Here is a 25100-nt window from a genome sequence, read left to right on the forward strand (position 1 = left end):
AGAGTAGCTTGCCTAGGTTTTGAATTGGTAAACCTATCCATTGCTCTTGTAGACTTTGGTTCTAGACTACTATTCCCACTCTTAATTCCACCTACAGGTTTTCCATTTCATCCACTATTTGTATTTGGATTTGGCCTCATACATATTTCTTTAAGCAACTGATTTCTTTTTGATTTTTTATCGTTAAAATCTAATAAAATCATTCTACATTCTAATCTTACATCTTCATTAACCTTAGAATAAGGCCTCATTCCATGATGAGTTCCAGCTAGATGATATTTAAGTTTATTTACTCCTCCACTTCATACTTGGTCACAAAATATGCATCTCATATACTTTTCTCCGTTAACTTTTTTAACATATTTCCAAACAAAATCTTTTTTCGACCCACTTGATTCATATTTATTACTCATTTAGGTGATTAGATATCAACTAAAAAATAAATATGAAGATGCAGAGGCATTGAGGATGCAATGGAGATGCTAAAGTGCAGTTGTTTCATGTAAAGGAGATGCTATTGATGGTTGCCGGCATGAAGATTTGAGGCTTCTAGTGTGCCAATGGTGGGTAAGGTGGCTAAGAAGAGTTCTTGCAAATTTTTTTGTTTCATGCGGCTTTTCGATTCATGGAGTAGAGGAAAAAGAGATCAAGAAGGAAAAAAAGAAGTTGTGTTTGTGCATGACTCTTTAGTTTCCTTGTGTAACAAATGTACACTTAAAAAATAAAGCGTGAAAAATGTATGCTTTTATCACTTGAGATACGCCTCAATCTTCCAAGCGTGTGCATCTCTAGTTCATGTCTTTTTTTATATGCTTCGACGTGCTTTTACATCACTTTACCCAAATGAGCACCTAGAGGCGAGCTCGAAGTGTGCATTTAAAAACATTGATATCAATATCCCAAGATAACTTTAATAACTTTAAAATTTTTAAAATTGGACATCAAATAATCCAATTACACCATGAGCCCTAAATACCCTATACTCAAAATTGGAATTTTTCCACCAAGGGACCAAATTATTAAAATTAAACCTTTTATTAGGTCCCACTAACACCAAATTTTACTAATTTAACTTCAAATTTGTCCAATTATGTCTAAACACAGTCTAAATTTATCCGATATTAAATTAACTAATCCAAAAATAGAAAAATTACCAAGTAACGTATAAAATTTATAAACTTTATATCATGGAAAGCTTGTAATGGATAATAAGAATTTATGCTCACCTTGGTCCAAAAATGTTGGCGGCAGCCGAGAAACTCAATTAAATTTGATGTTAATAGATCTCTCCAATTGTGAAGAATTTCGATAAATGGAGGACGGATTCGAGCTTAAAAGGTGGTCCAAATGTGGTGGATAAGAGGTATAAGTTGGCTTAAAACCATAGGAAAATGCCAAGATCTCTAATAACCCCTCGAACCACCACCGCTAGCTTCGTCGGCTTGATCCAGATGCATCCATTGGCAATTAGGCATGACATTTAAAGGTCGAGGTCACAAGTTGATGGTCAACACCCCTGGCCAGTGCACAGTGGTCAATGGTGGCCATAGAGAAGAAAACCCATGTGATCTGGTTGATCAATAAAATGGGTTGGGTTGACCCGATTTGGGTTCCATGGTTTTGAGAAGGATTTTGAAACTTTTTGGATATTTTTCAATTTGTTTAATGAGGGCACAGTTCCTAAAATATATATAGACTTGGATTCCACTAAAAGATAAAAACCAGACGGGTTTGGACACAGATAAATACTGATATTTAAAAATTTCACAACACTATAACTTTATAACTGTAACCTAGAATTAGGCATGTCTTCAGTCTGTAAACTGATATCGACAAGCCTTACTCAACTATGTACTAGTCAACCTAAAATTATTGACCAATAAAAAGTCAAAATTAGGAATCACTAACAATCCAACTAATCAATCTGAATCAAACCAAATAAAATTTTAAATTCTAATTTTTAATTTTTGGAACGGGATGTCAAATCCTACTTTCCTTAGAGAAATTTCTTTAACAAAATTCATATTTTGGTGATGGAAAAAGTGAGGATATTGACTCCGCATCTGGTCCTCTAACTCCCATATAGCCTCCTCTATTGTATGTTTCCTCCATAAGATTTTGACCAAAGGTATGGTCTAAGTATGAAGCTTTTGATATCTACGATCAAGGATTTGTATTGGCTGCTTCTCATAATATAAGTTCTCCCTCAACTGAATCTATTGGGTCTCTTACACATATGAGTGGTCCGGTCTATACTCGCGAAGTATAGACACATAAAAAACATCATGAATTTGAGAAAGCTCCATTGGTAAAATAAGTCGGTAGGCAACAGGGCCAATCCTCTCAGTGATCTCATATGGTCTAATGTACTTTGCACTCAATTTCTATCACGTCCTAAAACACAATACCCCTATCCAAGGTGACAACTTTAAAAACACTTTATCACCAATCTCGAACTTTAACATATTCTCCAAAGTCTGTATAGTCCTCTATGATTACCCATCTGTTTGTCTATGGAAAGTAGTACTAAAATGTAGTTTAGTACCCAAAGTTACCTGCAAACTCCTTTGAAACCTAGATGTGAACTGCATGTCCCTATCTAAGATAATAGATACAGAAACTCCATGTAAGCTCACAACCTCCTTCATATAAAGCTTGACCAAATCCTCTAATGTATAAGTCTCACGAATAGACAAGAAGTGTTTGAGGGACTCAAAAGGGAGATTCTTTATGAGGCTCATAACTCAGCGTATGTCATGCATCCTAGTGGCACCAAAATATATTGCACTATACGAGAGTATTATTGGTGGTCAAGGATAAAAAAGGAGGTTATTGATTATGTATCCAAATTTTTGGTATATCAGCAAGTGAAGGTGGAAAGGCAAAAGCCATTAGGATTTTTGTAACCTTTGCCTATTCTAGTAATAAAGTGGGAGCATATTACTATAGACTTCTTATTCAAGCTTCCTCGTACTCGGTCAGGCCATGATGGTATTTGGATGATCGTTAATCAACTTACAAAGTAAGGTTCCCATAACCAAATCTCCATCATCTCTTACTGTGAAAGCTGTAGTCGAATCCTCTGCAACAATGCCTCTCAACTTCATCAAAAAGGAATTATGAAGTTGGGCATAATGAATATGATCAATAAGTACGGGTCGAACTTAAAAACTAGCTAAAACAGTCCTATATGGGTCTATCCTCAACAAAACTCTTAACTTCCACAACTCTACCATCAAAGGAAACTACATTATCTTCACGTATGCCAAAGAACCTGTACCATTCCTACTCAATGCATAGACTACTATATTTGTCCTACCAGGATGGTAGTCATTGGTGCAACAATCATAATCTCTAAGTAGCTCCATCCATCTAATTTTCCTTAAATTCAACTCCTTCTATGTAAATAGATACTTAAGGCTCTTATGATCAGTGTAGATATGACAAGTAGCTCCATACGAATAATGTCTCCAAGTCTTTCAAGCAAAATCACAGCTGCAAGCTCCAAGTTATGAGTATGGTAGTTTAACTCATACTTTTTCAACTGCCTAAAAGCATAAACGACTACCATTTTATGTTGCATCAATACACATCTCGACTTTTGGTGAAAAGCATCACTACAAACTTCAAACCCTTTGGAAAAGTCAAAATAGGCGTTGAAGTCAACTTCTTTTTCAATTATTGGAAATTCTGCTCATATCTATCTATCCATTCAAACTTAAATCCTTTCTTAGTCAGATAGTTACGTGGTCCTACTATCTTAAAGAACCCCTCAATAAACCTACAGTAATACCCTGCTAAACCTAGGAAACTTTACACCTTAGTCATCGTAATAGGCTACTCCTAATTCAACATCACTGCATTCTTTTGAGGATCCACATAAACGCCATCAGCAAAAACAACATGCCTGAGGAAACCTCGTTATCACTTGTTAAACCTAGCATACATCTGATGCTCTCTCAAAGTTTGCAAAACCACCTCGGATGATCCTTATACTCCTCCTTACTCTGAGAAAACACCAAGATGTCATCAATAAAAAATATGATAAATTGATCCAAAAACTGGCAGAAAACATAGTTCATAAGATCCATAAAGGCTGCAAGAGCATTAGTCAAACCAAATGATATCACCAAGAATCATAACGTCCATATCGAGTCCTAAAATAATGTTCATATCTTGTTTTGAAAGCGGCCTTAGGAATATAAAATACCTTAATTCTCAACTAGTGATACTCTGACCTCAAGTCAATCTTGGTAAACACCTTAGCATCCTGTAACTGATCAAACAAATCATCAATACGAGGTGAGAGATACCGGTTCCTCATGATAATCTTATTTAGTTGCCTATAACTAATACATAACCACATAGCGCAATCCTTTTTCTTCACAAACAAAACTAATGCACCCCAAGGAGATACACTCGATCTCATAAATCCTTTATCCGCTAACTTCTGCAATTGAGTTTTCAACTTCTTTAGCTCCAATGGGGCCATCTAGTATGGCGATAGTGAGATAGGACCAGTATCAGGAATAAGATTAATAGAAAAATCTCTCTCTCTCTCTCTCTCTCTCTCTCTCTCTCTCTCCAGAGGCAACTTAAGCTCAGAAGACACATCTGAGAAGTTTTGCACTACTTGAATATTGTCAAGCCTCCCTCACTAGCTCGATTATTAATTATGTGTGCCAAAACTTTCTTACACCCTTTTCCGAGGCATGCGACATGCAACCATAATAAAAATCAATCTTGAATGAGGAATCCCATGCTGCCGACGAAATACAACATTAAGTAACTCCAGTTACCTAAAGGTGACCTCCTTAATGAAACAATCCACAGAAATATGATTGGTTGCAAGCTAATCCTACCCCAGAATAGTATCTAACCACTAAAACTTCAACAGAATCAAGTTTGCCTCCATCTCCTAGTCACCAATGGTGATCACAAACCCTTTCGACACCTAAACCAACTACAATGACTTTCCTGTGGGTGTGGAGACCTCTATGATCAATTATAAAAAAACGAGATCTCTACCCACTCGTGCTATACTCATTGTATAATCATCATATTAAAATATTCCTCCATATACCAAAATAAACATGTATGTATATATACTTGTATAACCATAAACTAAAATTTATTTCAGTCAAATGATTATTTTTTATATATTACAATATAATAAATTAAATAATTATTTCATAGCATATGATAAAGCATATAATTCAAATAATTCTAGAAATGATAATAATAAAGCAATTCATACATCACATATAATCAAACACATAATTTCCAAAATTATTTCAGAAAATAAAGTTCACTCACAGATCACAGCTTAAACTTATTTCACTGTCGAATCGCTTTCAACATCAATCCATATGCCTAAAATAATAATAAAATATTTCTTAGGCTTCGAAAATTAAACCTAAGATATTGGATGTTACCAATGTCCCAAAATAACTCTAATAACTCTAAAATTTTTAAAACTGGACATCGAATAGTCTAATTATACTATGAATCCTAAATGCCGATATCCAAAATTGGGGGCTTTACCCGGAGGCAAAATTATTGAAATTAAACCTTCTATTAGGTCCCATTAACACCTAATTTTAGTAATCCAACTTCAATTTTGTCCAATTTGTTCAATTATGTTAAAAAACATTCCAAATTTATTTAGTATTAAATTAATTGATCCAAAAATGGAAAAAATTATTAAACAATGTCCAAAATTTACAAATCTCATATCAATAGAAAGCTTGTGAAATGGGTAATAAGAATCTAAAGTCACCTTGGTCCAAAAACATCATCGGTGGTTTAAAAACATGTTGGAAAACTCAATCAAATTTGATATTGATGAATCTCTCAACCCATGAAGAATTTCGATAAACAAAGGTTAGATTTAAGCTTAAAGGGTCCAAAAATTGTGGATAAAGGATATGAGTTGGCTTAGAATGGTCAAAAAACACCAAAATCTCTAGCGATCCATCGAACTGCCACCATCAGCGTCCAATTTGGGCGCTTTTAACTGCAATCTCTAGCGATTTAGAGGCCCATGTCGCAGTCGATGGGCGACACTCCTGGTTGGTGTGTAGTGGTCAATGATGGTCAAAAAATAAGAAAACCGATGCAACCTTGTGAAGTCCCATATCGGTTGGAAAGGGGAACAAAGCATGCCTTATAAGGTGGTATTGATACCTTTCCCGTATGACGCGTTTTGACAAAACCTTGAGGACTGGGTTGTAAGAGGATTCCCCAGGCCCAAAGAGGACAATATTGGACGCAGGTGGTCTGGGCTGTTACAAATGGTATCAGAGCTAGTACCCGGATCGGTGTGCCAGCGAGGACGCTGGACCCCAAAAGGGAAGGATTGTGAAGTCCCACATTAGTTGGAAAGGGGAACGAAGCACACCTTATAAGGTGGTGTGGATACCTTTCCCGTACCACGTGTTTTGACAAAATCTTGAGGGCTGGGTTGTAAGAGGATTCCCTAGGCCCAAAGAGGACAATATCGGACGCGGATGGTCTGGGCTGTTACAACCTCGTTGAGCTTTGAAATGGGTGGGGTTGACTCGGTTTGGGTTCCATGAGTGTAAGGAAGGCTTTTGGAAATTGTTGCATATTTTTCAATTTGTTTAATAAGAGTATGGTTCCCAAGGTATATATAAAATTTGGGTCCGCTAAAAGATAAAAACTTGGATTGCTTTGGGACAAATAAATATTGATATTTAAAAACTTTACAGAACTATAACTTTTTGATTGTAAATCAAAATTAGGTTTATTGCTAATCTACAAAGTCGTATCGACAAACTTTACGTCATAGTGTACTAGTTAATCTAAAATTATTGGCTAATAAAAGTAAAACTTAATATCCACTAACATTCTAACTAATCAAACCAAATACAATCTAAATTCTTATTTTTAATTTTTGGGATGGGTTATCACAATTTGCCTTACTAAGATATATTTACTACCTCCTGAAAAATAAAATAACTTTATTCAGGCTTTTTTAATTCCATAATTAATTTTCAAATTTATTATTACTATTTGAAAATCATAATTTTGGTTTTTGGGAGGAAAAAAAAAATAATTTGGATGTTTTGGACTAACATACCTTAAATAATTGGCTACCTTTATGTTTATATTTTCCATATTTAAAAACCCAAATGAAATTAAATATAGCGTAATTATTAATTGTAATATTAACCTTACATAAATGGCATTTAACTAATATTTATGAAATAATTGGAATTTTTTAATTTATTAATTGGAGAATATTTGTCTATAATTTATTATCCTAATTTTTACTTGGTTTAAAAAAAAAAAGGATTTTTAAAACTCTAGGATTAATAATATTCATTTTGTGGGCAAAAATTTTTAAATTTTAAATTTTAACATCTCAATATCATAATTGATATTTCAACATAATCTTTGTTAATTGCCTATATTAATTACTTGTTATAATATTATGTACAATTTGAGTTGAATTAAATTATCCATTTTAAACTAATGGACTATTTATCATTAGCAAATATTATCCACAAAGAATTTATGTAAGTCAAATTTTTAAATTTTAGATTTAAAATTTAGAGTTTAAAGAGTCTTATATTAAAAATTTAATGTTTTAAATTAATATACATTCAATATAGACAATTAATTTCATAATTTATGGAAATAAAAAATTTATATAAGGTCGACACTTTCAATTTTAATTTTTTTAATTCTAAATTAATGATTAACTAACTTGTACATGTATAAAATAGTTTATTTAGTAAATTGTATGATGTAATTTTCCTTATCTATTAAAGGATAATATTTGTATAGTTTTTCATAATTTTTTAATATTTTATTTTCTTATATGAAAAGTGTTTTTCCATAATTTATTATCATATTTTTTTACTTAGTTAGAAGATACATTTTTAAAAAGAATGAGACATATAAAAATGTTAATTAATTAATTTTTAGAAAATAATTGTATAGAACATTAGACAAATAAACCTAAACAAATAAATTAATTTTTGATACAAATAACTCATATTTATTTATTTTTTATTTATATTTTATCATATTATTTATAACACTTACCCTAATTTTTAACAAAATTATGAAGATAACTCTTTTATTTTTTTAATATATTCATCATTATTACTTTTACTTAAGTTAAAATTTATTGTCAATATTAAATTCAAGTAAATTAACATATACATAGATTAAAATATCTAGTATTGGTTTTATTAAGAAAAATTATTTATATTAGATATCACTTTTTAAAATTTCAATTTAAATTCTTAAGTTTACAGCTATATGCTTTGAAATATATATATTTTTTTCATATATTACATTACATTTAATACTTAGCAAACACAATTTTACCGTTTTTGGGAATATTTTCAAAACATTTTGCCAAATATGTTTTTAAATTCTAAAATATAAGATTCATTTTACCATATTTATTTTACATAAATATTGTGACAATTTTTTTTTTAAAAAAAAGATAATATATGTTATTAAAAAACATTGGATTATTGGAAATATAAAAAAAGAATAAATAAAAAAACTATTATTTTTATTTCAATCTAAATAAAAATTAAAACATTATTCTTCAAACACAATATATTTTAACCCAAAAAAAAAAATGAAACAATCGTATGAAAAAAAAAATCTAGAATAAACGCTTAATCTACATTTATTGCTTCTTGTTAAATATAATTGTTGCAAATTCAAGGAATTCTAGTATCACATGACTGCCAAAATATCTCAATCCTTTTTACATATCTTCGACCTGAATAATTTCTTATGTTTTCTCATTTTCATATTTTTATCCTTTGTTATTTTAAAAAAATTCGATACATAAAGATGAATTAACAATCAATGAGGAAACTTCCTAAGAAATCTTTTATTTTTTAGGATCAGTTTTTGTAGCATATTTGATTCAGCATTGTAAATTTTGTTATGAGATTTGTCATCTTTGATAAAAATCTATAGCATAGTTCATGTACATACTCATGATTCAAATTATTATAGTTAGGATCCATCCGATAAAAAAAATTAAATTATAATTAAACAATAAAACTTTAATAATCAAAACTGAAATATAAAATAATAAAAAATACCCAAATAAAATAATATAAAATACTATTAGCCAAACTATTGAACTGCCAAAATTTTAAATAAACAAAAAATGACATTTACTAATTTATAACCAAATATAATTGATTTATTTGGTAAATAAAATAAAATCAAATAATATGTTTTGAATAGAAATCCTACTTTGCTTGTTTAATATTTATATTCTGAAAAAAACAAGATGTCTCAATTTTTTCATCAATAAAATAAAATAACGTTATTTATATAAATTTTTTATTGCAGCTTATTAAATTGTCAATATTATCATGCAAAATCCACTGTTGATAAATTATCAATACTAACAAATAGTATTTAAAGAAAAGAAGAAAGAATATTGTATTTGTTATTTGTTAGCTTTTGAACTATATTCATAATTGCACTTTGATTTCTAATTTTTCTTCTTTTTTTTTTTCATTTTGGTTTTTAAATTTTGAGTACATTTTTGGTTCTAAATTATTTTTTATCTACTTTTTAGCAATTTCGAAATATGTAATGTATTTGACGTAACATATAAAGGGCTTTTGGAAATGTCTAATTTTGTAACTTTTTAATTTCTTTGTTCCAACAAGTGCACTGCATGTCGTAAAAATGTTAAAAATTAGATTAAAAAACCATTTAAGGACCAAAATGTACTAAAAAATGAAGTTTAGGAACCAAAGTATTGGACATAATGTAGAAAATAACAGAGCGAATAATCTAAACTATAGGCCCATTTTGAAATTCATTGCTGAAATGACATATCGTAATTGTTTGCATCTAAATTGTTTATTTTATCTTTAAAACTAAAACAAAAATATTAGTTCACCAAAATTTTTAACTAAAATTTGTTTACAAAGTTCTATATCTATATATATATATATATATATATATATATAAATAGCTACAAGGTGATGTGGCATGATACTGTTAGATTCATGTATATTTGGTATTGTTGTATATTATAAAATTAAAAGAATCGCCAAAATTTTGTTGAAATAATAATCAATTTTTTTATCAATTTAGTAAGTATTTGATAAGCTATTATTTCAAACTTAAAAATAACTGCAAAATTAAAATTTGAGTGTTTTTGTAAAATAACCTAGTTGATTGTTGTAATTGTATACAAAATATAAATGAATGCTTATTATTGTTATCATATATATATATATATATATGTATATATATTTTGTTGTCATTAATATATTTGTCTTTTTAATAATAAATTAGTAATATATTTACATCTTTTTTAACCCAACTGCATTTAACATTAAAAGTGTATATATATATATATAATTTATTTAATTGATTAAATACAAAAATTCTATAAACTTATCCCATCAAATTAAATATATGGTCTTCATCAAAATATGTATAAATAAACTCTTGTAAAATAAGATAATCATAGAATATACATGTAAGTATAAGGTAATTTCATCATCAATTGAAGGTTGTCTTAAACGAGAAGAAAAATTTTAAAGCATCTTCAATGATATTGTAGAACCTATGTGGCATGAAGTTTAGAAGGAATTGATGTTTATGTAGAAAAATAGACAGTGTTACGGATGATGTGTATTATATTAAATGGTTTTTTAATTTTAGTTTTTTAATTTTTTTATTCTCAATTTTTAGGTTTTTCTTTATTAAAATACAACCATCATCACTGTTAATCATATATATTCCACCCACCATCGCCATCTAACTCTCTGCATTGCCTTGTACATGTATCATTACCAAAATCAACTATGCAAATTTATCGTCTTTCTCTGTAGCTAAACCCAACCAAACAAAAAAAAAAATTACCAACAAGATATTGCTCGCACATCTCAGAATGATTTCAAGTCAAAAGGTTCTTCATAACTAGGGATGTCAATTTGCCCCACCCATCCCGAAAACCGCGGTGCATCGCCCCTAACGGGGCGGTTTTTCCCCGCAAAAACGGGGTGATGGGGCGGGCTTGGGCTTACTCTCTTAGACCCGAAGCGGGGATGGGCCGGGACCGGGTATTAAAGACCCCGGCCCGAACCCGGCCCGTATATATTACCTTTTTTTTTTTAATATTTTTTTAATATTTTGAAAATTGAAATTAAACTTATTCGATTATTCCTTCCTTTCTCCTAGCCCGAGCCGGCCCTAAACACAAACACTAAAACACATTCCTCTCACTGTCTCACACAAACTCAGCTCGAGCATCCACCACCATCTCCCTCAGCTCTCTCATCTCTCTGCTTAGTTAGTCCAGCTCCAGTAGTTGTAGTGCTGCCGACAGTCCATCTCCGATCTCCCTTAGCAGTCAGCTCCAGCAGTGCCGCCACCACCATCTCCGGTCTCCCTCAGCTCTCTCAGCCGATTCTTCTTCACAGCCGCGACCACCACCAGCGAGCATCACCTCCTCCCTCAGGTTAGTCTTGATTTCCTTTTTTTTTTTTTTTTAATTAAATGATTGAGTCATCTGAATAAGTCTCTGGCAGGGATTACAATGAAAAACACTGGAAACACTAGAATATAGCAATTCGGCAATTCCTGGATAAGTTTAGAAAAAAAAAAAAAAAAAAAGGTCATAGGTTGACTCATACTTTTACTTCAAGGTTGAGCCGCGGCCACCACAGTTAACTCATACTTTTACTTCAAGTTTTTGGTTTTTGTTTTTGTGAATCTGTTTTTTTGTTTTGGTTTTTCTGATGTTGAGTTTGTTGTCTTAATATGATATTTGGTAGAAACTTGTTGTGAATTTGATTAGAGCATAGGTTTTGGTTGGTTTTTTAGGCGCTTATGCAATTGGAACGCCTTATTCAATTTCGCTGCAATTGGTAAAAAGGGCTTGACGAGTTTTTGTATCTGCATTCTATGAGTTTTTGAACTGTTGTTGTTGACTTGGTTGTGCATGTCATCCTTGTCTTGTCTGAATTGCTCTGTTCTTTTTGTTTTCTTGGTCTTGGAATTAAACTTCTCCAAATTATCTCTTGTTTTTTAATTGAAATTTGAGCTTGTTTTTTCTTAGCAACTCTATAATCTTTTATAGTACTTTGTTCGTTTTGTGTTATGATATGTATATATAATAGATTTTATGCACTATCTATATGTGGGTTTGCAGTTTTTTTAATCTGTCAGGTTTTTTATTGTGGTTGTTGAACTTGCTTTCTGGGTTATCGCCCTGGTCTTTTTGCATGTGAGAGTATTATATTTTCTGGTGAAATGCATGTGAGAGTACTATTACATTTGTCAGGATGGTATCAACACATTAATCTAATTGTCTTGTCTTTCAATTTTTGTTTTTTTATACTTTTTTTATTTTTTTTAAGGTAAATTATGGCTGAAGCTAGTGGTTCGACAATTGGAAGCACTCCACATGACAAGGATCAATCATCATCAACACCTTTTAGAGACAATTCGACTCTAATTAGCGACAATTATAAATTTGAACTTTGATATCTTTTATTGTATTTTTATTATATTTTTGGTCATTTTATTTATATTTTGCTTATAGAAGAAATTTTTTTAATATAAATTTATCAAAAAAAATTATATCAATTATATGAAAAAAACCAAATGGGGAAACCGTCCCCGCACCGCCACCGATTGGGGAATCCCCGTCCCCGCCCCGCTTCTAAAAAAAAGGGGAAAATTGCGGGGATGGGATGAAAAATCCCCTACGGGGATGGGGATGGGATTTTAAAAACCGATCCCGCCCGGCCCCGTTGACATCCCTATTCATAACCCTTGCTTTATCATATCAAGGACTTCTCAAATTTACTAAATCAAATTCAAATATCTTTAATTCTTCATGTGGGTCAATGAATCTTTGCAAGCAAAATCATGTCCCATATAAACTATAACCAATTTTATGATTAACTACAAGTATAGTTCTGAAAATACTTCCAGAATCTAATTTTACAGTAATAATAGAACAACTTCATTATAAATCATAAAATTGAAGGAACAGTACAACTCCTCCATTTCAACCATATTCTCACCTTTGGTTTGATCTTTAGAACCACTATCCCAATTGCTTAAATCTATCCAAATATTGCATCATGGGATTTATCTTTCATACTACCCTCTCCTAGATAGATGTGACAATTCCTGTGATACGAACAGAGGACCAACGACCGTGGAGGAATAGTGAGAAAGTTACAAGATCCAATATCATTGCTGCCATCAAACAAGAATCTAACCACCGTTGCTGAAGACCAATACTGCCAAAATCCAAAACCTTTTTCCAACCCCTTAACCCTGTCATCACCCCAGCCCCTTTGTCGTTCGTGGCGACGACGTAGGGCCCAATTACAACGACATGGACGTTGAGGAGGTTGACAACAAGACTACCTTTGCTTCAGCTTCCTGAGGAGACAGTGGCCAAGAGGAAATGCCAAACCTGCAATTGCTAAATAATGTATCTCATATTCCTTTTTAATGCCATATTAGTTTGATAAAACTTTTTTACAGATCCATTGAAGAAGAATTTTTTGTAAATATAGTCTATTTTAGCTGATATGATAAAAAATTTTTAACAACAGACAGAGCAATACACATGCTATTTTGGAGATACTCTAATAAGCTACCTATGATTACTTTCCACATTTTAGCTTGAAATAGGTAATTATTGGAGAATTTGAATTTTATAATTTATCAAACACTTCAATTTGTGGAAAATTTTTCCACAATCCAATTTAGGGTCTACAAGCAATCCTAAATGCACTCACTTTTCATAATTTTAGAATTTATCTTTTTGTCAAAGATTAATTGCCTGCCACAATCACATTAATTGGTAAGCATATTTCATGACCATAACAATATTGGCACTAAAAATTTGGATTTTTTTTTTTTTTTTTTGGTGGGTTGCAAAACTAAAAACTGGGAGTTAAGTTATGACAATGTTATAGACACTACCATGTGAGGTAGCAAAATAAAATATCGTTATTTTCTTACAAATAGTGCTATGGTCACTAAGTTGTCTACTAATGTGACAAAAAAAATGACAAAATGGTTATGCATTATTATTTTATTTGTTTATATTTAATTTTTATTTATTCTTTATACATTCATTTGTTTATATTTAAGTTGTATTTGTATTATCAACCAAAAAAATAAGACCATATTGCTCTTTTTTTTTTTTTTTAAGATATTAATAACATGTTACTTTAATTACAAAACTCGGCAATTTTGTTTTATTGGCTCATACCTAATTTCAATAAAAATGGAGATCAACTACCTTTACTATCGGGGTCTTTAAAATTAAATCTCATGTATCAAAAGCAGGTAGCTTTGAACAACTAGATAAAAATTGGTTACATTTCACCAAAATAAATAAATAAATAAAAATCCGTTAAACTTTCAAGAGCAGTAGCCCAAAAGCAAGCCCTAATCTACGATGGTATAGTCATCATATGTCTTAGGAATAAAAACCAGACCTACATGTAACAGCCTAGACCACCCGCATCAAGATATTGTCCGCTTTGGGCTCGGCCCGCACGGTTTTGCTCTTCCCGACCCCATTACAACGGTGGGTCATAGGAAAAGGCCTCTCGAAGGGAAAGGTATCCACACGCTTATAAGTCATGCTTCGTTCCCCTTTCCAACCGATGTGGGATGTTACAATCCACCCTCCTTAGGGCCCAGCGTCCTCGCTGGCACACCGATCCGGGTCTGGCTCTGATACCACTGTAACAGCCCAGACCACCCGCATCAAGATATTGTCCGCTTTGGGCCCGGCCCGCACGGTTTTGCTCTTCCCGACCCCATTACAACGGTGGGTCACAGGAAAAGGCCTCTCGAAGGGAAAGGTATCCACATGCTTATAAGCCATGCTTCGTTTCCCTTTCCAACCGATGTGAGATGTTACATACATAACAATCTTTTTAAAGATTTATTTATTTATATTTAAATTACATTAATTTTTTAATAAATAAAATAATTACATGTTTATGCTATTATATAATTTGGTAAATAAATTGGTGTTTATAGCACTACAAAAAATGTGAAGCTTTGAACTCTAAAAGATTGCCATAAAAATATAAAATGAGTTAGGGTGGGCATTAATTTGGTTCGGTCAATTTGTTTGCAAACCGTTATTATCCATTTGGTCTGTTGTGACTTAAAATCAGTCCAAAAACTATATTTTTATACTTTTCTTAATATACTATATATATTTGTAATAATTTGAATTTAATATCATTTATAATGTAAATATTAAATTCAAGTTACTTAAAAATACATAAAAAAAAATGAAAAATAATTATATAGGTTTATATGTTTAGTTTGATTTGGGTGAAAATTATAAAAAACTGAACCATTGATACAACTTAAACCCAATGGTTTGTCATTCATATTTTATGCCAACCTCTAAAACGGTTAGCTTTTCCAAATATTTTTATTTTTTATATTCTTAGCCATAAAATGTCCCTATATCCAATTAGATATGGATAAGTATTTCATTTCCAATAAAAATTACTTGAAAAATTTCCAAATTACACCTTGTTGCTCAAATGTTCTTAGCAAGAATGGCGTATTGTACAAGGAAAGGAGCCGTACAAAATAAAAATAAATAGAAAATAGATGAAAGAATGTTTAAATTTTGAAAGGTGCTAAAGCATTTATGCAACACACAGTTAGGAATGGGTATGGATTAGATTGGTTCGGTTTTGGACCGAAATATAATCCAATTTATATTTATTGATTTTTTGATTTAGTTTTGATTGGTTAATCGGTTTAAAACTTACTAATTTATAAATATATAATACAAATAAAAAATTTTTCAAATATAAAATATAAATAATAAATTATAATTATTCAAATATAAAATACAATTAAAATAATACAATATAGTCTACAATGGAAAATAAAGAAAAAAATGTAGTAAATGATATACATCATGCACTTGTCAAGTAGCAAATATTAATGTTATTATCTTACTCCTACAAAATCAAATTAAAATTGTTAGAACAAATAATGTAAAATAATACATTTATCAAAATTCATTCATTCAAGAATCGATTTTGGATTTGGAGATATAAAAATATATATATATATTAAAAATTAATATATAAAAATAAAAATAAAATTAAAATTAATATATAAAAATAAAAAAAATAAAAAAATATATAATTTTTTAATTATATAATATATTATTTAGATTGTATTAGATTGTGTTGGATTTATATTTTCAGTCCATAACCAATTCAATTCGTACAATTTATAATATTTTAAATCTAATTCAATCCAATTGATGTAAAAATTCTATCTAAATCATTAAAAATATATTAGATTGAACGAATTGAACGGATTGGATTGAATTTTATCTACTTTTACACAGAATACAGAAATTCATTGGGGAAAAGAAAAAAAAAGAAAAAAAAGAAAAAAGGCACACAAAATACTTAAGGTGGTGTTATTGTAATTTAAGCATTGATGGTCCTTTATGTAACGAATAAATGGATAATGGTGGCTGGGTTGGTTGGACTTTTCTTCTTCTTCCTCTTCGTTTCAGTTTTTTCCAAGTTAGGAATTTTCTCTGAGTTCGTGGTCAATGGCGAATTCACTGGTTGTAAGCTTGAAAATATGGTTCTCGGTATTGGGTTTTGTTATGGTGCTCACTCTAGTTTACACTCTGTCCGTCGATGGTCTTCCTTTCCGCAAAGAGCTTCTCACTCCGTTCTCTCTCTCTCCCTCTCTTTGTTGTTACTCAATTTGTAGGAATTAATAATTCTTGTATATGTTTATGGGTTTTTTGTTTTTTTGTTGATGGGTTTTCAGGTGGATGACAGCAACCTTGGTTGATTTCTATATCAACGTTGTATTTTTAGCGGTATGACAAGTTCTCAATTCTACTTCGTCTAAATTTATACTAATGAATAAATTGTGTCTTTGTGATTGCTTTTTTGTTTTTTTAATAGTTTTTTTTGATAATTTAGAATTTATCTTTTATAATAAATTTAGTGACTTGTCTAAGCCATGGAATATAGAATTATTTTAATTCGAATCCTTTTGTCTTTCAAGATGAGATCATAATTTAATTTTTAATTTATTTTTTAATTGTGTGTTTTTACTGTTTTGTTGATGGATTGCTTTTGCTTTAGTGGAATTATCATTTTAAGTTGGTGGAGTGGCTTTTTTTGGTTGTTATAAGGGTTTTGGATCATTTGAAGGTGATAAGTTCAGAAGTCAGATTTCTCAATTTGACAATTATTTTTAAGTATGTTATCCCATTTGATTTGTGAACTTTATAAACCCATAATATGTGAGTTCTAGAATGAGGTGCACCCCTCCCTTGGTCCTTTGATAGAATGAAACACCATTTTTTTGTGCATCTATTTGGCTTCAAAATTCTATGCCACCAAGTCAGTTTAATTTTTTTTTTTTTTTAAAGAAAGAAGAACTGTTTTTGGGATAGGAAACCAAGCTTTCATTGCTAAATGATCATCTAATATATGATCTTTAGAGATAGTAATCCTCAAGAAATAAAAAAGGCAGACAAAACAAAGCAAAATAAAGAAACTAGCATTGCTTCAGCTTAAGATCTCCTTGCAACAGAAATTGGGCATATAAGATAATCATTAAATTATTTAGAGAGGATGCCCCAAAAGAATTCAAGAACCTAATTCAATCCCAAAACTAATAAGTATCATGGAAATTTATCTTCAAACACTCTTCCATATTTATTTTTATTTTTTCATGAGAACTCATAAAGCAACTTCACAATCAATGAGAAATAACAATAAAATTAGGATACATCCAACAGACTCTAGCTTCACTGAACAATCCAAAACAAAGGGAAGTTGCCACTTTATAATGTACAAGTAAGTGATCAATTGATTTGATAATCTATTCTACAATTGATGCACCACGGGGTCATAAACACATATGTGGTACCTGAACCCTGCAGAGGACACAAGCTTTCCAAATGGTTCTATATGGTTCAAATACAGGGTAGGAATGATTACCAATTACAAAAGGAAGTGACTGCATGAAAAATTTCTGAAGAAATCAGAGGACAATTATCTCATATTGGTTGTTTCAAGAAACTATAAGCGAGATGGTTTCTATTTTGTTTATTAAACACTGAAATTCCATGCAAGAGAGTTGTTTTAAACATCAATAGAGTCTAAAAAACATATAGGAACTTGTTTGACCTTGATAAACGATACAGCCAAGGAAACATAGAAGAAAGAAATAAACTGAAATTCTAAGAATCTTCTCAAAATTTAAGCAGTAAGAATTATGTGTAACCTTACCTTTAAGTTGGTAGATAGTGTGTTGATCTATTTTTGAAATTTTAATTTTTTCCCTCTACTTTTCATTCCTCTGAGCTGTTTGCTCTTCATGCTAATATTGTGTAGGTGTCACTATTTTTTCTTCTTCCTCTTTGTGATATATATATATATATATATACAGGTATGTGGTAATTGTGCTGTACAGTTTTCATTCTATATGAACCATGTCGGATGGTGATGTGAATTGGATGTGCATGTTATAAATTCATACTTGATAATTGACAGGGAGACAGTGTTGCCAAAGAATGTATGTGCTTCTTAAAGAGAATTTCATGTGAATTTAGAAAGTTTTCTCCCATTCCAGGCTTGGGTTTTATACAAGGAATCAAATTGGATCAGTACAACAATCTGGATAATTCTGCTTGTATGTTTTGGCAGGTATGCTTTCTTTTGCTTGATTGAATCCCTGCATTGCTATCATTAGTTTCTTATCTATGGAATTGAGATTCATTTGAGTGGGCTATGTGCATGAAGGCTGTATTTCTGTCTGTTTCTCACAAAATGATTTTTCCTTAATATGTTTTCTTTCTTATATTCTATGAAGATTTCTTTTAATTTCAATTAAAATCGTACATTTATTTTTGACATAATGCACAGTTATCAGTTAAGGTTTATCTTTTTCCCCTTAAAAACATGAGAGTATTGCTTTTTATGTGTTCTTCTACTCTTGTTGCTTCCGCTATTATTTAAATTTTAAACTTCTCCTCCATGAATTGAAACATATTCTCTCTCTCTCTCTCTCTCTCTCTCTCTTGGTGTTTGTTTACTTTGTACTTGAATTTTGCACTTTAAAGACAGTTTTCTAGTTATTGATTAAAAAATTCAAATAAATTCCCCTTCCTCTAATTTTTCTCTTTTTCTCTCTTTCTTTCCTTCTCTCCCATCTTATTCTTCTCTTTCTCTTTCTCAGGTTCTACATCATTCTATCGATTCTTGGTTTATGAAAATTAGCTTATTTCTATTGCAAGCTTTGCTTTGTGATGTAAACTGTCTGATTTTTATGTTATGGATGTTATTCTAAATTCGTTTAATTTTTTTCAGTTCCCTTAAAGGTTTTACTTAAGGATGAAAAATTGATTCGGGCCTATAAATCTGTTTCTTATTTGAAGATTTTGAAACTGTTCTATGCTTGTCACTATTATTGGAAATGATGGCTAACTGAGGTTTTAAAAAAGTTGTGGCTCCATTACTGCAATGTCAAAGGTGAACATTAATTAGCTCATTGTTGATAAGTTTTTTATTTTTTATTTTTTTTCCAGCATTACTACATGTGCCTACATTGTTGTGCAATTGATGAAGCTACCCACTCAAGAATCAAGGCGAGATCCAATTAATTACATTCTGTTGCGGCATCCATATAAGTATGTAGAGAAAACTTCAGTTGTGCTATGACTTATAATGAAATAATTTCTAAAATAATTTATGATGGAACATCTAAAGAAGTCTGCAAAGAAATTGAGGCATTCTTATCTTGCATCACTTTAAAGTAAAGCTATGTTAGATTGATGGCAGATATGTAGGGAATAGCTCATTAATAGTTGCTGTTTTTATGTATTGAAAATTCTTTTTCTTTGAAGGCAACAAATGCTGCATTAAAATGTCAGTTTTGAAAGCGAATTTGCAATTTTGTTGGTAAATTGAATTACTTTGGATCACATGTGTATGATTCATGTGATCCTTTAACAAATTATAGGTCTTAATGTTCTACTGAAGCTCTGGTACTTTTTATCCATTGCAAGGAATATTTTAATCGCCATCTTTCACTAATTTGCTTCCCGTTCTCTTGATTGGATTGGGGAAGTAGGACTTGAGGAACTTTTACTAAAAGAAAATCTTATGCATATTAGAAAGTAGATATTTCTTGCATTTTCACGTGCAAGTCTTTTCTTGTAGGGATGATGTGGAACAAAAGAGGAAACACTCCCCTGTGGTGATCACAAGAGTCATTTTTATTGTTTTGGGTTGTTTGATGTCAGGAACTCTGGTTTATACTATATTAACTGATGGTTCTCCTTTTCGCAAAGAGCTTTTGACACCGTAAGTTTACCACCTTTGATTTTACCCCTTGTAAATTAAATTATGTGTTAGAGAATGTGTTCTAAAGCAAAGTATTTTTAAATTGAATGCACAATTGTACATGCATAGACAAGCACATGTATTCAATAGAGATCTAACATAGATCTGCTGTTGGGAGGTATATCTCATATATTTTTTGGCATACTCACACAAAAGAACTTGATCCTTTTAGCATGGATGGGTTTAGCCAGCTGGGAATTTTCAATTCATATTGTCCCATGCACATGCACACACACACACACACACACACACTCTGATGTGTGTATGATTTCTCTACAATTTTTTATATATGACTGCCAACAAATTCTTAATGAGGATAATAGGTGTATTAACTACTCATTAAAAAGAAGAAAGAAAAATAATAATAAAAGATCTCATGCTTTCTTTCTTCATGTATCCCACTGTTCCTCCCTCCAATGCACCAAATCAATTATATGGACCAGTTAGCTGGATCGCACTCATCCATTCCTCTCTATAAACTAAGCATGCAAACAAAATAATGGTAGCTCTGGATGTAGAACGAGTCTTTCTACTGCAATCCCACGGGTTTATACGAAGATGAGGACCTATTACATTCTTTCTTCAAATGAGGAAATGGGGAACCCTGGATAGACTGGTTAAAGCTGACATTGTGAAATAAATGCTTTGATAACCTCGACCATGATCTGCTCCTGGGCTTCCTCCAAGCGCACTAAGTACTCAAGAAACACTATGTGATAAAAACAAAAGACACCTCATATTCTCGTGCAACTAGACAGTACGGCAAAGTTCTTCAACTTAACCAAATAAATATATTACGTTTGATATATCTACTTTGTTTTTATATTGCTTCTCTCTTTCTCATAGTAACATATTGTTGTGTTTGATGCTTACTTTATCGATATGTCTAGGCTTGTCTATATTGCTTCTCTGTTGTAATTGTTTTTTGTGCTTGATCATTTGACTTTTGTGTAACGAGTTACTAAAACTTTTGCAGGTGGATGATAGCAACACTTATTGACTTCTATATCAATGTTATTGCTCTATCGGTATGTTTTTTGTGCTTATCTTTATGCCAGAACTAAATTCCTAGTCCTTCTTCCATTATCAATTTTTCCAACAAATATGGAAATTCATATCTAATTTGACATAAAACAGTTATGTACTCCCTTTCGTCCAGTTATCCTCCGTAGTATCTGTTTTCTGTACTTTTTATATATTTTTTAGATCAGTATAAGTTCAATTAAAAATCACATAAGTAGTCAAGATTAAAGTCTTATCCTCAAAGTGAGATTCCTTTTAGTAGTTCATAAGTATAGTTCTTCAAATCATTATATTACAGTAGAAAGTTGCATTTTGTTATCTTGTGCAAAGTAATTTTTCTGTTAATAAATATTTCAAATTTCATTTATTTTAATTAATTGAAACGTTGATGGTTCCTTATATAGGCAGTGAATAGTAAATAGGATTCACATAAGACCAGTTTCTTGGAAGCTTAGGTAATAAGGTATAATGAGTAAGGAATTTAGTTCTGAAATGGGAATTTTGTATCTTCATTCCTTAGATCTACTGAATTATACATATTTGTGAATTCATACATATAACATTTTCAGTTTCATTGATAGTAATATTCCCAAGTTGGATAAGCAATCATATTTTCTTTGTATGCGTAATCAGGTTTGGGTTGCCCATACAAGTTCAACTTTTGTTGCTGCAATCTTTTGGATAGTTTTGTTGATATGTTTTGGCAGGTAATATTTTCTCACTCTGTCTATGACAAGTAGTGCATTTGGTCTGTCCACATCTTTGTTATAATGAAGTTGACATATTTTATGCACATGCACATACATATGGGAGATAAGTTCTGACAATGAGGTTCGTTATGGACAGATGATATGCAATACAAGTGTTTAGTGCTTATACAGATTTGTTATATATTTCTAATACTGCACATTGTCTACAGTCAAAAGTTGTCCATGCAAATTTGCAAATAAATAAGGCATCGTTAGGAACTTTATTGGAATACCCAAGCGGTTGGAGAATGACAAGTAATGTGTTTTATCTTGCCACTGATTTGAAAAATTTTTATAATACATAACAAGTAATTAAAGAGTGTGACTCTTTCCGCATACGGCTCTCATTTGTTGCTTGTGAAATTGTTTACTTCTAGAAATGATAATTTGTGTTTGTTATATTATATTTTGCAAAATTGAATATCTGCGTGGTATCTTTACTCCTGTTGAATCTGTTAAAATTCAACATATAATGTAGCTGTTACAAGGCACCTACTCTGAATCTTATTTCTTTATGCTCTTTTATACAGCATTGCAACATGTATATACATTGTACAGCAACTGTTCCATTTGACAACCCAAGATCCAGTCTACCTTGTTTTATTAAAAAGCGAAGACAGGCAAGTCTAACACTATATTTGTCTTGCACATTTGAACTGTAGGGTAATTTTGTGTTAAATATTTTGAGAAGCAGAGTTGGTTGTTCACCTGTTTATGTGAAGAATTGAATGGAGAACCGACTTTACGTTCCGGTTCTATATATGATGTTTATGGGAAAGGAAAAGAGTAGAACTGTATAAATCATTTCAAATAACTCTTAATTTACTATATTACAACTGAATTTCTTGGTTCTACTAGAGAAACTAAGCTTGTGAAACGTATGTTTGTTCGCCCCATAGTTGAAAAAGCACTGAGCCAGCATTCCAAAAGACAATTTATATCCTCAGCAGAATTATTATGCTTTATAAGAGATTTAAATAATTTACAATTTTTTTCAGGATTTAGATTGGTTTGGGTTTTGATATGGTTTCTAAGTTGTATTAGTTTTGTTTTTTTTTTTTTTTTATTCAAGCTAGTTTATTGTTCATTGTAGGGCAGAAAGCAGGTATGAGGGAACATTGTTGTGAGACAATATGAACTCGGTTTGATGGCAGAGGAAGTTCAAGAGCAATTTGGTTTGTTTTCAAAAATGAAATCTCCATTCTAACCACCATTAAGACTGCATATTACTACATATGAAAGCTTTAAAGGGAAAGCAGAGTTGAAATTATCCTAGGAAATTGGGACCATGAAAATGTGTTTTTTTCTTGTCCACTCCTAAAATAATTTCACTTATATTGATGAAGTTCTAGTTCATTAACCTTGCTTGTTGGCAAATCCAGCACCAAACAACTACTTTAGCCAACTCTTTTACTGGTTCCCCCCCCACAAAAAAAAAAAAAAAAAAAAAGGGGAAAAAAGGGAATGTGTTAATCATTTTCTTTGCATGCCCATTTTTCTTGGTTTAGTGCAAATGAACACTAAGTTGAGTGTATGAAGAAAAGTCATCAAATAATGCTTTTAAAGCATCCCAGTTTTATTGGTAAATGCTTTTAATGCTTTGAAAGCATCCCAGTTTTGACGCAAGAAAACAGTAAGGTAAATGCTGTCACCTTCACTTGGGAATTGGGATGGACTGTGAGTCTGGGCTATTTTTCATATTAATAATTTGTTGGTATTTACAATTTTTTTTTTCTTGGTATAGTCGCTCTCAATGGCGGACTCAGAAAAATTTTTGAGAAAAATTTTTGAGAGGGCACCATGATATATAATAAGATTTTTATATTATATTTTAATTTATGACATGGAAAGAGTATAACTAAAGAAATCATTTCAAATAACTCATAATTTGCCATATTAGAATTGAATTTTTTGATTTTACTAGAGAAACTAAGCTTTTGAAACATATGTTTGTTCGCTCCACAATTGAAATAACTATTTCATATAAGAGAAATTATTCAAAAACAGATATAAGAGAAATGGATATAATATATATATATATATATATAGAGAGAGAGAGAGAGAGAGAGAGAGTAATAAAGACAGAAAAATCTGAGTGGGAGGCCCTGGCCCAACGTTCATGGTCACCCTCACCCCGCTTACTGCTTCCTATTTGTTTCGTTCGCACACATGTGAAAATGAAAGGCGTGCAAAAGAAAATGAATAATATCACATGTTCCATTTTTTTTGATACGAATGATATCACAGTCAGTCCATCCCTAGTCAACACAGCAGCATTTATGTTAATGTTTTCTTGCGTCAAATGCTTTAAAAGCATTTTTATATATTGATATAGCTACAGTTTGAAATGTTTCTATACAAATAAAGAGAGATTTGAAGCTTATCAACTTAAATAATTTTTCCATGTGTCGTTAATAGTAATCAATGTGTCTTTTATTAATTAGGTTTTGCTTTCTTTTTTTTCCCCCACTAAATTGAAAGTAATATGTTTGACTGTTTGTTAATGTTAATTAGTAGTAATTATATATCTTAATGATTTATAAATCTAGAGAATAGAAAAAAAATATATAAACATAAAATGAAACACAGTTTAAAATTATATTGGTTTTTTATTTTTAATTTTTGTTATTATTATTTTTTTTAATATTTGTAGTTGATTGATATGTATGATAAACTTTAAGATTGGTAATTAACATTAACAAACAATTGGAATAAGCACATTATATACAATTTAGTAAAAATAAAAAATAAATAAAACAAAAGAATTAAAAATTAAACACACAAACAAACAACGCTTAGTTGTTTAATTATTCTAGTTCCTAAATCTAGTATCCTGTATACACAAGGGTCTTCCTCCAATCGCTTTTGAGAGAATACGAACAAGAACAAAACA

At 31.0% G+C, this 25100-nt stretch overlaps 1 protein-coding gene across 4 annotated transcripts; it reads left to right on the forward strand.

The window, feature by feature from the left end:
* Positions 1-16500: 16500 nt before the first annotated feature.
* Positions 16501-23567, forward strand: LOC107421571 (uncharacterized). 4 transcript variants are annotated; one of them, XR_007241530.2, is made up of 9 exons: positions 16501-16740; positions 16843-16894; positions 18664-18737; positions 19619-19720; positions 20253-20396; positions 21412-21463; positions 22092-22165; positions 22378-22462; positions 22870-23048. XR_007241530.2 is itself a non-coding variant. In XM_016030830.4 (9 exons), exons 1-9 carry the CDS (start codon positions 16616-16618, stop codon positions 23332-23334), a joined length of 747 nt encoding a protein of 248 aa, XP_015886316.3. In that variant the 5' UTR covers positions 16503-16615; the 3' UTR covers positions 23335-23567. The 4 variants fall into 4 exon arrangements, 2 of the variants coding, with proteins under 2 accessions (XP_024930651.3, XP_015886316.3); XR_007241529.2 differs by lacking the exon at positions 22870-23048 and adding an exon at positions 22738-22833; XM_016030830.4 differs by lacking the exons at positions 22378-22462; positions 22870-23048 and adding exons at positions 22738-22827; positions 23301-23567 and having other exon boundaries at positions 16503-16740.
* Positions 23568-25100: the final 1533 nt, after the last annotated feature.

Source organism: Ziziphus jujuba, chromosome 5, assembly GCF_031755915.1.
Source record: "Ziziphus jujuba cultivar Dongzao chromosome 5, ASM3175591v1".
Lineage (NCBI taxonomy): Eukaryota > Viridiplantae > Streptophyta > Magnoliopsida > Rosales > Rhamnaceae > Ziziphus > Ziziphus jujuba.

Bases quoted from the DNA above. Each gene is read 5' to 3' on its own strand.
- LOC107421571 (XM_016030830.4), top strand. From the start codon at position 16,616: ATGGCGAATTCACTGGTTGTAAGCTTGAAAATATGGTTCTCGGTATTG. The intron at 16,741-16,842 runs GTTCTCTCTCTC...ATGGGTTTTCAG, and splicing joins CGCAAAGAGCTTCTCACTCC to GTGGATGACAGCAACCTTGG. The intron at 22,166-22,737 runs GTAATATTTTCT...TCTTTTATACAG, and splicing joins TTGTTGATATGTTTTGGCAG to CATTGCAACATGTATATACA.